Below are 13,043 nucleotides of genomic sequence, written 5' to 3'. Positions count from 1 at the left end.
AGTGGTCATGTAGATGTTACAGGTCCTGATTAGACCGACACAGTGGCCTTCAGCTACACACTGTTGTGCTCTAGTGTTTTTGTGGTATTGTTACGTTTCATGATATTCATACATTTAGTCATCTAATAAGGTTCATCCATGTCAACACCTTTTTATTAATCATTTTTCACTAGATAACGGCAGAATTTCTCTGTAACACATCCTGTAATTTTGTTAATCGGATAATGACCCACTACTTTCTTACGTCAAGGACACAAACACAGAGGGGTGCAGACCAGTGTAAGCTGGCACACCCTTTTCTAGTAGACCATGCTTCATCCACCAAATCTTCTAGGCTAGCATGCCTTCATCAGGGTTAATCACCACCCCAATAATGACCCAACCACCATTATCACGGGACACAAAAACTAGGCTATGATACCACTGATAAAACCAGTCCAAACCCACAAGTGACCCTGTGTTACCATTTGACCACTTCAACTCCTTACATACACACACACTAACAAATAACAAATGAGAGCAGGCACACACACACACACACACACACACACACACAGCTGCATTTTAAAGAGTCAATTAGCCTTTGAAAACTTGACGACTACTCACTTTTAGAGATGGGAAGTGTTTCCTCCAGAGCACTGACATCCACAGCATAATGCCATTTAATAAAAACATTATCAAACTTAATATAGGAAATATAATGACTCAGCACTTTATCTCACTGTTAATTACAACATCACATCTCTTAATGAAAACCCACTGTGTGTACGTGTGTGTGAGTGTTTTTCTCACTTAATGAAAATACTGTGTGTGTGTGTGTGTGTGTGTGTGTGTGTGTGTGTCCGTGTGAGTGTGGGAAATCAAAAACAAGTCCTTTATTAAGTATGAAATTCACACCTGTTAGGGAAAACTACCTTGAGGATATATGTGCACAAACACACACACACACTCAAAAAATGCATTAATAAGCAGACAAAGAACAACTTGACAAAGACATTTGCACATTTACATTTCTGCGCTTACATCTATACAATCAAGTGAACACTGACTCTGAAACACACATGCAGAAAACAAATGACTGCTCAGCTAAATCGCGATCATTAATTAAATTAATTAGCAGGGTGTTCTTTTGTGTTTTGCTGCCCTCAACTACTGTACCTGCCTCCTCCCCCTCTCCCACCATCAGGAAGAACACTGAGTGGGGGTGTACATTTACAGTACATATCCATTTGAGAGATCTACACCACTTGGCTGTTTCATTTATTTTGCTGATTTAAATAAAGGTAAATTTAGACTTTTTAATGTGTTTGGTATTATTATTGAGGACAAACTGCTGTAGCTTACAACTTTATTCCATGATGCTTTAACAGCACCGAAACCTTTTCACTGACAAACAAAATATACTAAATCTTGAATGCCTACAAAATCCTACAGTACTGTAAACCTTTATGACATGGCTTTACAAATTGGAACAAAAATTTAGCCCCTCCTGCCTTTAGTAAACGCCATTAGGTTTCCATAGACGAAAACATCCTTTCATTGAACAGGAGGAATTCTTTAATAAATTAGGACCAAATGGTAAATGGACGGCACTTTCGTATAAAGCGCTTTTCTACCTTAATAGATGGAAAAATGCTTTATGATTTGCCTCTGATTTATCCATTCACACACACACACACACACACACACACACACACACACACACACACACACAAACCGCCTGCTTATCTGGAGACAATTTGTGTTTCAGTGTCTTGCACAAGGACACTCTAACATGTGGACAGGAGGAGCGGGGCATCAAACCGGCAATTAGTAGACAACCCTCTCTACCTCCTGAGAGACAGCCGCCCCAACGGAAAGGAATAGAAAAGTTTCTGGCTATGTAACAGCTGCCACTGGAACATACTGCAATTTACTGCTTTGACCAACACTGACATCACCAAACAAGTTTTGTATAATTGTACACATATGAAATCTGGGTTTCGCTTCCACTCAGACATTTGCATAAAAAATAAATAAATAAAAAAACACTGTAGTTAATGTCTTTTGGCAACAAACGGATGAGAGAATTCGGCGAGAGCAGAACAAGTGACAACGCTTTATCCTCTTTTCCTCTCACACACTACAACCAGCAGACTCACAGCAGGATGTAAAGATTCCATCACATGGCTGATTTTCCTTTTGTTGAAAAAATGGAGGACGGGATTCACTGTGATTCCACCATAGGAAATGTATATGTAGAAGAATTAAATCTTTATATTAAAAATGGATGTCACAATCATTAGCTGTGTTTTGTCAGTGCCAAGACAGGTCTGAGGCATCAGCTACAAGTGTGTCGATTCAGACTCGAGAAATGTGAGAGTATTCAGAGATGCTGGGTTATTGCTAAGGATGCAGCGAGACATTAGAGTTGGTTGGGCACTGTATGTTGCTGTCCTATTAAAAATGAGCATGATTCAAAATCAAGTATGCACACGTTCAAAGGACCACGATCAAGACTGAACATTTTTAAATCAATTGGAATGAGTAAATATATGAGTGCTCTGTAGTTCAAACTGCAAACTGTTAAAAACGGCATCTGGTATGTGAGGTGTTGAGCACAGAGGGAAAGAACACCAAAAAGAGAAAAAGAAAGTTAAGATGATGTCCTACCGTTGTCGCTGTCTGACTTGTTCTCGTGCTCGGTGTCGGTGAGAGTCAGCACAGAGTTGGAGCGGCTGGACAGACAGGAACTCCTCCCTGACGATTTACCCAGACCCCCGCGGCCCCACAGCCTCATGGCGCGCTCTGGCGACATCACAGCCTGACTGTCGGTATCCAGGTCCGGGCCTGTGCCGACTGAGAAGCCACGGTGGGGGAGGCCCATCTCGGAGCAGAACGCCAGGCCACGACGTGAAGGCGGCTCGCAGATTCCCAGCTGACGGAGACTGAAGTGCTGACCTGAAAGAGAAGCAGATGGAGATTTAACTATTGTGTGGAAATGTGAATATTTTATGATACATTATGGTGAGTGTATGTTTCACTGCTTATTGCTTATTACTATAAATATTAAGAATTTCATTTTATATATTTATCTTTTATACCAACTTCATTACAAGATAAAAATCTGACATTTACATCAATATATACATCTTTAAATGTTCCTTCAAATATGAATGATAAGATAAAGACAAGTCCATGATAACTTCCCAATGGTGATAAAAACACAATTTGATGTTACAAGATGTCTTCACACAAGAAATACTTTATAGCAAAGCTGAAAAACATATTTGTTTTTAACTGATTCTACATTGTTAAATAAAAAAAAAAGACATAACCCTGACATTCGTGTTCTCTTCTCATCTCCTAGATTATTTATATACAAAAGAGTTTATTGCCTGATGCTAAATTAAGTCGTGAAAAATCTAAGTTTCACAGAAGCCAAGGATATGTCATCCACTTGTTTGTTTTGTCTGACTAAACACTCCGTAAAATAAAAATATTAAATGTACAAAAACATGTAATTCCTTCTTTCTTTGACTTTGATGAAGCCTCTGTGGTGTTGAAAAATCTGATCGCACGTTTAAAGGCTGTAAATGGATCAGTGTGCTCCACTCCTTTCTTCTCCCTTGGAATTTAAATCCTCATATTTGTGAAGCTGGAACCAGATATAACCAGATAACATCTGACAGTTTTGCTTGATAAATTACTTGGATTAATCAATCATTAAAACTGCTTTCAATTAATTTTCTGTTAAGCAACTAATTGATTAATTGTCTAACTGTGTTAAATCTTATTGACCCTATATAATGGTCTAACCATCACGGACACATGTGGTCTTACTTTTGAGTGTGAGAATGTGGCAAAGACAATCTCAGTTAAGAAAGGAAAACACACACGCGCAGACACACACACACACTGACAGCAGCTGCTACCCGTAGAGTGAGCCTGACTCATGCAGCATCTCACTTATTCTATTGCGAAGAAGAAAAGCCTTGGCCCTGGTTAGGGACTGTAAAACCGCAGCAGTGCTTTCAGGGAGGACAATGGTTGAAAAAGAAATTATAGAAGACAATTCTAGCCGTGGAAATAGAAGCAGGAACGCAGAAGATGAACCAGACAGAGAAGGTGAATACTTATTGACTAGATCCCTTAAATCCCATTTAGTCATTACAGGAGAGGAGACAGATTACCAGCGCTTTAAGCCTGGAGACTATTAAAATATACACTGTGAAGGTAGTGCAAGTCACATGAGGACGCATGTCATTGCTACAGATTCTTTTATACCAGTTACTCAGAAAAAAATAACGTTTAAAAATAAATTAAACTCACTGTAAAAAAACAAGAAGACTCAAGGCTGAAACTGATGTAATTTTGAATCACAAAAGACACATACAAAACCAAGACTGTGGCAAAGAAATAAAAAAGAAACAAATATAAAAGTTTCAGGAATGGAATATGTTTTTATATCTTCAAAAGGTCATCTTATACTTTAGACTGCTGGATTTTTTTAAGGTGTATGACGAACCCGTAATAAATCAACCCGTCAACTCTTATGTCAAAACCTCAGCTATAAAACGCCCAACTATTCCAAGATTAGAGTCATGATGAGTCTCTGATTAATGATATAAAATCAATTGATACAACCCTGGTTATTAATGAAGAAGCCCTAATCTGTTTGTACTTGTATTAATTAGGATGCTCATTAGTTGATGCAGAAACGTTAACTACTCTTTCTGGGGTCCACACAATTAGACAGAGACAAATACTTCCACAAAAATAAGCATTCATGAAGATTATTACAATTCTCTTTGGTGTAAATTAAATACATTTTTCATGGTTTATATGATCAAAGATGCAAAATGATGTTTCTCAAATTTCATATCTAAAAACTGATTGATGAGTAAGGATTTGCAGTTGCTTAATGGATGCAGAGCTGTATGCCTTTTCTGTGATTATATTACATCAAACTTTTTTTTCAGTTCCCCCAAAAACCAAAATGAACAAGCTTAATAATGGGTGTTTCAGTAGGGGCTCTTTCTTTCTTTCTTTCTTTCTTTGTCCTCCTTCCTTTTTTTTCTTTCTTTCCAAAAGAAAAATCTTTAATATTTGAGAACATGCAGACTAGGGCAAGTATTTCATAGTGGATTATAAATTCAAAATACTTCTTTTCATTAAATTTAATAAATCATCAGGAGTAACTCTTTTTACATCAACTGGAAATGAGCTGAAATCAGGTTCAAATAACACGTGTGATAATCCTTTAAAATATAAATGAAAAGAAGACAAACAAATCATCTGTAGAATCTCAGTATGTGCCTCTTCATCTTTAATCAGCTAATGAAAAGGGAAATTATAAAAGCTTTCCGTAATTAATGGCACAACAAGAGATAACGAGTGCTGCCGTTCAATTAAAAGTTATATTAATTTTAAATGAGCTCCAATTAGGCCAGCAGTGAAAACGAAGGAGATAAGATGATTGAGTAATTATGACTTTTTCATTTCTCAAATATTGACGCTGTGTTAATTGGAGCTTGAGAACAATGAATGCGCTTCTGTGGTTAGGCTTTTTTTTTCTTTTAATGTGCTATTTTTACAATTTTCTCTATTTCTTTCACAAGACTTTAATGTGTCACTTTCAGTGATTCATTATACTGTAGCTATCAGCATACATAATTTTATTATTAAAATGATTCAACAGCTCTTTCCACTACCCCATCTGACCTGCATCTATCCATATTCACACTGTTATTGTGTTTTCCAAGTTTTAAAACTCCCCAAATGTGTAAACAACAAAACAACAAAAAGCAAAATACAAAGCACAAAGATTTGCATTAACGCAGGACATGTAAATCAGACATTACAGAAACACCCGACCAAATCCATACTAAGACACTAAAGACAAATCAATTCACAACTGGCAGAACTGAGCAATGTAAACATTTAAAAAAAAAAAACGGAGAGGAAATTAACATGACATTTCAAGGAGCTGATGGCAAGGCTACCAAAAGAACACCTGTTTAGTTCAAAATACACTATTCTGACTGTTGTTGCTTTAAGCGGAGGAGGCACAGGGAGCATATGTGTGGGTGCATGTGGACTCTCACCTTGTCTGTTATAATCATCCTGTTCACGGTGAACCATGTCCTTGTATCCCTTTGTCGTCCCGTACAGCAACCTGTCAACAACCAAGGACAAATGCCATCAGTTGTGTTACTATACTAAAGGACAGTCCTTCAGAATAAATCCAGCTTTGTTCTACCCTTTTGTTGCGTTCACAGGCACCAACGAGTTGGAATTACAGTTAGGCATCAACAAAAACAAAAGACGGCAAAACAGTGTCAAGGCTGATCACTGCTAGTGGTGGAGAACAATTGTTCTCTACAGCTGGTGCAATAATCCTGCTTGAATGGATCACAACAGTTAGTAAAAGCTCAACTGGAACTACAGTATACTGCTCACTTGCTCACAGCACTGTTGGATGTACAGTACTGTTATAGGGTGACGGGTGTTGGGAGCATCTTGAAACTCAGTGCAGAGGCCACAAATTAAAGTGAATTGAGTTATATTATGCAATCTGAGAATATGGCTTGTTACAGCTTAATAGCTAATAACTGAAAGAGTGATTAAAAAGGACAACAGGAAATTAACTGGGACATTAAGTCCAGCTGTATTTCTGAAGTTAACAAAATGCATGTTCTTTACGAGTCTGCTGCATTGTTCACTCTCCTCTCTTCCTGAAATAGAACAACATGCGTCATATTCTTTGTCAATACAATCTGTTTTAATATCATTTACATATATACCTGACAATAGTTAATTAACACAGCAAAAACTAAGTCCTCAACTCAGGTGGGTGGCTCGCACACACACAAAACCACAATGAGGAAAGAGAAACATTTGGGAGACGACATTCAAGAACTATAAGCAGATGGAATTGGTTTAAAATTAAAATTATATTCAAAACACCTTTTTTTCCAGGAATCCATGGAAGTAGCATTTAATTTACATTTCACTGTTCTGCCTGTCAGATGTATAATGTATGTCCTTTACTGATTTTTGTTGGATAATCAAGGGTTGCTGGTAAAAAAAAAAATGTGGCACTGTAGTGAAATTGATTTTCATTCACTGAGAATAAAGCAGCCCTAATGTGGTTCAATCATCAGTAATCAGTACAACTCCAATCAAACTCCAGTAAACGTTCAAACTATATTAATATATAACATCAACTGTACCGTATCTACACTGATCTTCCAGGAAACTAGCCTAAAACACATGTTTTGAATATTATCAGGTCTTTACTGTGAATGGCTGTTAATAGTTGTGATTACTGCCATTATAATCCTTCAGAGTGGACGACTGCAGGAGGCCAGAAGGTGCATATACAACATGTCCATTTTGAACTCTTTGTTAAAGTTGTGAAATGGTGGCAGTTTGGTGAGGTTTAGCACAAAAACTACATTGGTTTAGGAAAATATCATCATTTGGGTTAAAATAATTACGTGTGTGGCGTAACTTAACTTACCCTAAGTATGTGACACTAATTTTGCTAACTTATGCATCTAAATAAAACATACTGATAATAAATGATAATAATAATATCACACTTTATTTGTATAGCACTTTTGAAAACACAGTTACAAAGTGCTTTATAAGACAAATAAAATAGCATACACCATCAAGATAAAAACAGCAATAAAACCATTAAACATAGGCTAAGACCAGATAAATCAGAGTGTGTAATAAAGATAAATTATTAATAAAATTGATTGAAAAAATGGATTAAAAAAACTGGACACACAACAGATTTACTGTAAAAAAAAATCTGTTCTGTTGCCGCAGAAACAGTTCAGAGGGTCTACACTACACTACAACAGGGCTGTGCTGTATTTATCTGCAGAGACTCTGCCCTCTGCCTGTGTTTTTTTATTGTCATCTTATTTCACTGTTTTTGGGCATTCCTGGGCACAGTAGGTGCAAGTGAGGTCAGGACTTTATAAAAAGGTAGCGACCAGCTGTCAGATCATAAGTGGCACAGATCCAAGAGGAAGAGAAAGAGGGACACAACACCTAAAAACACATATATAGGAAATAAGAGTGAGTCTGGCTTTCACTTTCACTGACGATATTGTTTACAAACAGTAAACAAGTAAAGTGACAATGTTTACTGCTGCCAGTCTGCCATCCACTACTACATACTTATATTTATTAGCATTTTTATCGTCAATGAATGTCCTGTGTTTTTATGTTCGCTGTTAGAATGCATCACTTGAGAGTCGCAACTACTTCATCGTATTCCTATGCAATGACAATAAAGTCTTTCTATACTTCTAGACTAGACTTCTAACCGACAATTCCTGAAACACATACCGTTAAATCTATGCTCCCGATGACAACTGCTAACAGCTTTTTAATGGGCTGATAACATTTGAAGCAAGTGCCTAAAACTGTCTCTCAATATGACATGTTTTGATGAAATTATCAGTATAACCAGGAAGTGCTTTAGACTGATCATGTTGGTTCAAGCTTTCTTATGAGACAAGAAATAACAGCTTAGGGAAGCAGAAATCATCCACAGTAAAAGGTAGCTTTTATACTCAAGTCTGCTGTCTGCAGTGGTTTGTTTAATGGTGTGCAGACACGGAAAAAAAGTATTAATAATTGCATGATCCTCCTGGTGAAGAAACGCTGAAGCTTTCAGTTTCTCTCTGGAGTTACCAAACACAGTGTAGGTCAAATTGTCTACTGAAGACAACATTATTCAAAGATCTGTTTTTGTGCTTTACACAGCCATGACACAGCCCCAGTATGATCCACTGAGTTTATCAAAATGGAACATTATAATGTGTGCAACTCCATTTCTAACCTGGTCTGGTCTTGGTGCTGGTCAAAGGCCTTGAGTGTTTCACTGGAGGAGTAAGACTTCTGAGTGGGGACCCGGAGTCCCTGGGAACCAATAGCACAGTCTTCACTGTCCCCTGATGAACCTAGCATGGATAGAAACACACACATGAGCAGATACACACACATACTGTATGTAAGCACAAAATCATGCAAACACACAGATAACAGACACTGTTGTCCATCCTCCAGGCTGGATTGTGTTATTTACAGTTCCCAGTCTGTTTAAGTGACACTCTCAGACATGTACATACAGTATAAAGCAGCTATGAGATGCCATTCACGATGAGTTTACTGTACTGTATGTCTATTTGAGTTTTAGAATGCTTTTGGAGCTACCCAATATCTCAGTACAGCTCTTGTCAATATTCACACCAAGCACACAAATATAATTTTTTCAAGTATCTTTGAGAGCACACAGAGGTTCCTTTGGCACATGGACTTTTTATTTATAAGAGCAGATGATTTATTTGTTGAGGAGACAGTTTCACTGGCTGCAAGCAGGATGATTCTCACCTTATTCATTTTGTCTCCAACACAAACTATAATTCTGTCCGAAGTGCAGTAAATATTCTATGGCTCCTGGAGATCAGCTCCAGAGTTGTAGGTTGATCTATGGAGGACTGCTCTCTCAGCAGCTGGACTAAGTACAGCCTCAGGCCAGCTGGAAAAATCACCCAGGACCTCTCTCATGTACTGCACAATGAATATCAACGTCTGCCTTCTGGGAAGAACTGCAAGCTATTCAGATGTATTTTTTGGCCCCATAACTTTCCAAGCACATCAACTGATCTCCTCACTGCCACTTCACACACACACGCACACACGCACACACACACACACACACACACACACACACACAGATGCACGCTTGACAGTGACTGTCTAAGCACTGTAATGCATCTTTACAGCACTGTCTGCATGGTGCTTTCAGTTGTATGAAACCAAATTCATTTTAAATGTGCCACACTGCCACAGTTCTGTGCGAACCCTCACCTTGTTGTGATCTGATTGGCTGCGAAATGCTTGGCAGTACATATTGTACTTTAGGTTTGGAGGTAAATGAGTGTCCCTTCACATTTCAGCTCTTTCAAAAAGAGTTCACAGAGTGTTGATTAAGCCTATCGCTGAAAGGGAAAGCTCTCTGAACTTCACAGTAAAACCAGAGCTATGACGTCTGTAGCAACTTCCCCGCATTGGCACACCAGAAGTGATGCGTTTCACATAAACAAGCCAGAGCTAAAGAGGACAGGAAGGGAGGAGAGACCGTAACGATGGAAGAGCTAGGAAAATGGCCAAAGCTATGGCGGAGAATGCTGAGAAGCGTCCAAGAAAAGTTTCTGAAGTGGATGCTCCAGATAAAAAAATAAATTTGGTGTTCAGAAAGAAAAAGAAAGCGTTCGACAATGAGGACAAACATTGATCACCATTGGTGTAGCGTTTTTTGTTTATTTTTTTGTTGGAGAGCGCTCACAGAAGAGAAGGGACTAAGGGAACACACACTGCACTTTACCGTTCAAAACGTGCATGTTCAGAACGGGCCGATTGCTGCTTAAAGGTTTCTCGAGATCCACGCATCCAAACAGATTTGTAGAGAGTGTTCCTGGGGGCAGACGCAGCAAGATAGAAGTTCAACACCGCTAAAAAATGTGATCTTCTCACACTTTGATAAACACTTGGTTTGTCAATGGAAGGCAATGTTGAAATATGTTGTATGTGAGTGGGATCTGAGAGGATCTGATGTCGGATATCACACATCATGATTATGTGTTCATTAGTGTAAAGTCACCTAAAACTAAGAGTTGTGTATTCGATAGCTTAGAATGATTCTTTCATATCTACATATGCAGCAGGTCTTTTTCCGCCATGTTGCAGCAGCATGTTTCTACAGAGCAGACAAATGAAACATTGGCTCAAGAAAGAGCTTTTTACATTTTTACATTACCTGAAGGCCATGATAGGTTTAGGAGGGGTTAGGAAAGAGGTATTCAGTTGATGCTATTTTCAACCTCACTGCTAGATGCCACTAAATCCTACACACTGCACGTTTAATATATATTTTTCAGTATCATACAGTATGTCAGTGGTCCCTAATTTTAAGGCCGGCAAAAGATCTCTGAGTGCAACTGACGCTCTGACTGACTCGACTAAGTAATGACTGAAGAAACAAACAATTGAGCGAATAAATGAATGACCGTAAGACAGATTGAGCTAACCGAGCTACTCACCAGTGTAAGGTCCCTCCTTGTCCCTGCGGCCCTTGGTGAGTGAGCAGTATGGACGTCGCTCTTTTACTTCCATAGTGCTTCTGCTTGTGCTGCTGGCAAACATACAGGCATGCTGCTGTACAGCTGCGTAGACAGAAAGACAGACAGACAGACAGGCAGAAAGCGGAAAGAAAGACAAAGAGAGATATAGGATGAAGACAGAGAGAGAGCGTCAGGGTTGTTGGACTCCACCTGCAGACACACAGAGAGACACAAAGGAATAATCAATGACAAAGTCAAGGAATGAATGATGAGCGATGACTGTTACATTTTAAACTGACATCAGGGTGTGTTAATCATCAACTACAACAACAGTGTATGCAGAAGGTGCTCTTGTGGTGACTTGATTAAAAATAGCAGCAGCACACTCTGTGTTTTGTTCATTCTCATTAGTTGACATGGATACCATAAAGACATGTTCTGCAAGCCGAACATGTCCAGTTTGTTCATAAAGCTTTGCACAAATAGGGAAGATAGGCAGAGGCCAAGAGGCTAATTCATATTTACAGTCAGTTTAGATGGAAACTGATTTGCAGGCTTGTTTGATCAGGCATTCACATGTCATGTTGTATGTCTTCATTCATTTGGCTAATCAATTCCTCTGTAAATAGATTCTTTATTCATACATTTAATGAAGTTTCCCAGTCCACTGAATAGCAAACCCGCCTCAAAGAATCACATTATTATGGAGGTCGCAAAGCTACCCTCATGCCCCTTAGTGTAAACCACATGTACCTGCACGCATAGCTGCACTGACATCTGTTTCATCACAGCGTGCTCGAACAGTTAGCTGCTCTCCTTATGAATGTAAATGAATCGTCACCTCACTGTAACACTTTAACCTGTCTTTAAGACGTCAGGTTGTCACTGTCACTAGCCTCAGGGGAATTCTCATCCAGTGCAGTACCAAAACTTAAGTGTGGTTTCTAAAGTTGACCCACCAAAACTGACGGGACAAGTTAACGCATACAGTGTTTCTTAGGGGTGATCTATCCTGGAAAGCATTGTGATCACTGATATTTTATTTGCACAAACCAAAACAGTAGAGCAGGTCATGATGTCTGTATTGTGCTGAGAAAATGGTCATTTTTTTATAGGGCTGTAACAATGCAGGCATCTTGCCATGGTGTTTAATATGTGTACAATGTACAAATTTGTACATTGTACACATCCCTCTCGACCAGTAAATGCTTGGAACATGTAAAAATGCAAGGGGACAAATTTGGTTGTACTAAAAGACTCTGAGACAAGAGCTGTGTTTGTTGTCCTTAAAAGTCATGCTTTACATTTTGAGAGGAGGACAAATCAAAACCATAAAAACCCTCTGATAGTTCATAATGTGAATGCATGTAACTTGATTGTGCCATCTGGCATTTAATGTATATAAACAAAAACACAAGTGAGTGGGGTGTGGGCGGCAGCACATTCCTTCATCCATATTCTTTTTAGTTGCATTACACAACACAGAGCTGTGCAGAAAGAGAGTGTGAATGCACATAAAGTCAATGCCAAATTGTAAAAAGAGGCAAACAGAGGCCCATCTCACCTAATTGTTTAAGTAATCTATTCAGCACTAATGTCAAATATCCTTATGTTGTTTTGAGGATTTGCTGGTTTACTTGATCTCATATGATTGCCAATTTAATATCTTTGTGTTTCGGAGCGTTTGTCAGACAAAGACAAACATTCTGGAAATGTAACCTTGGGCTCTGGGAAACTGTGAGGGAAAGATTTCACTATTATTATATTTTTTTTAATTCTAAACTATTCATAGATCTAACAAACAAACAAAAATCATTAAATGCTTCTTTAATCATTTAATTCACTGATGGCTGTTTTAAGCCAAAAGACAAAAAGAGCAAAAACATTTCAACTATTGAATTCATACAAAAATAC

At 38.4% G+C, this 13,043-nt stretch overlaps 1 protein-coding gene across 4 annotated transcripts in view; it reads right to left on the bottom strand.

Annotated features, from left to right (window-relative positions):
• The window catches only part of LOC125885026 (teneurin-3), a 409,411-nt gene that overhangs the window by 275,816 nt on the left and 120,552 nt on the right, over positions 1–13,043 (bottom strand). For all 4 annotated transcript variants that reach the window (XM_049570393.1, XM_049570405.1, XM_049570397.1 and 1 more), the window contains exons 4-7: positions 11,109–11,339; positions 8,846–8,966; positions 6,087–6,157; positions 2,653–2,940 (exon numbers count right to left, since the gene is read on the bottom strand). In XM_049570393.1, coding sequence (XP_049426350.1) covers positions 2,653–2,940; positions 6,087–6,157; positions 8,846–8,966; positions 11,109–11,211 — 583 coding nt within the window. In that variant the 5' untranslated portion in view covers positions 11,212–11,339. The remainder of the gene's footprint in view (positions 1–2,652; positions 2,941–6,086; positions 6,158–8,845; positions 8,967–11,108; positions 11,340–13,043) is intronic.

This window comes from Epinephelus fuscoguttatus, linkage group LG3, assembly GCF_011397635.1.
Source record: "Epinephelus fuscoguttatus linkage group LG3, E.fuscoguttatus.final_Chr_v1".
NCBI classification, from domain to species: Eukaryota; Metazoa; Chordata; class Actinopteri; order Perciformes; family Serranidae; genus Epinephelus; species Epinephelus fuscoguttatus.
Note: the sequence above shows the minus strand (reverse complement) of the source record. Positions and strands in the feature narration are given on the sequence as shown.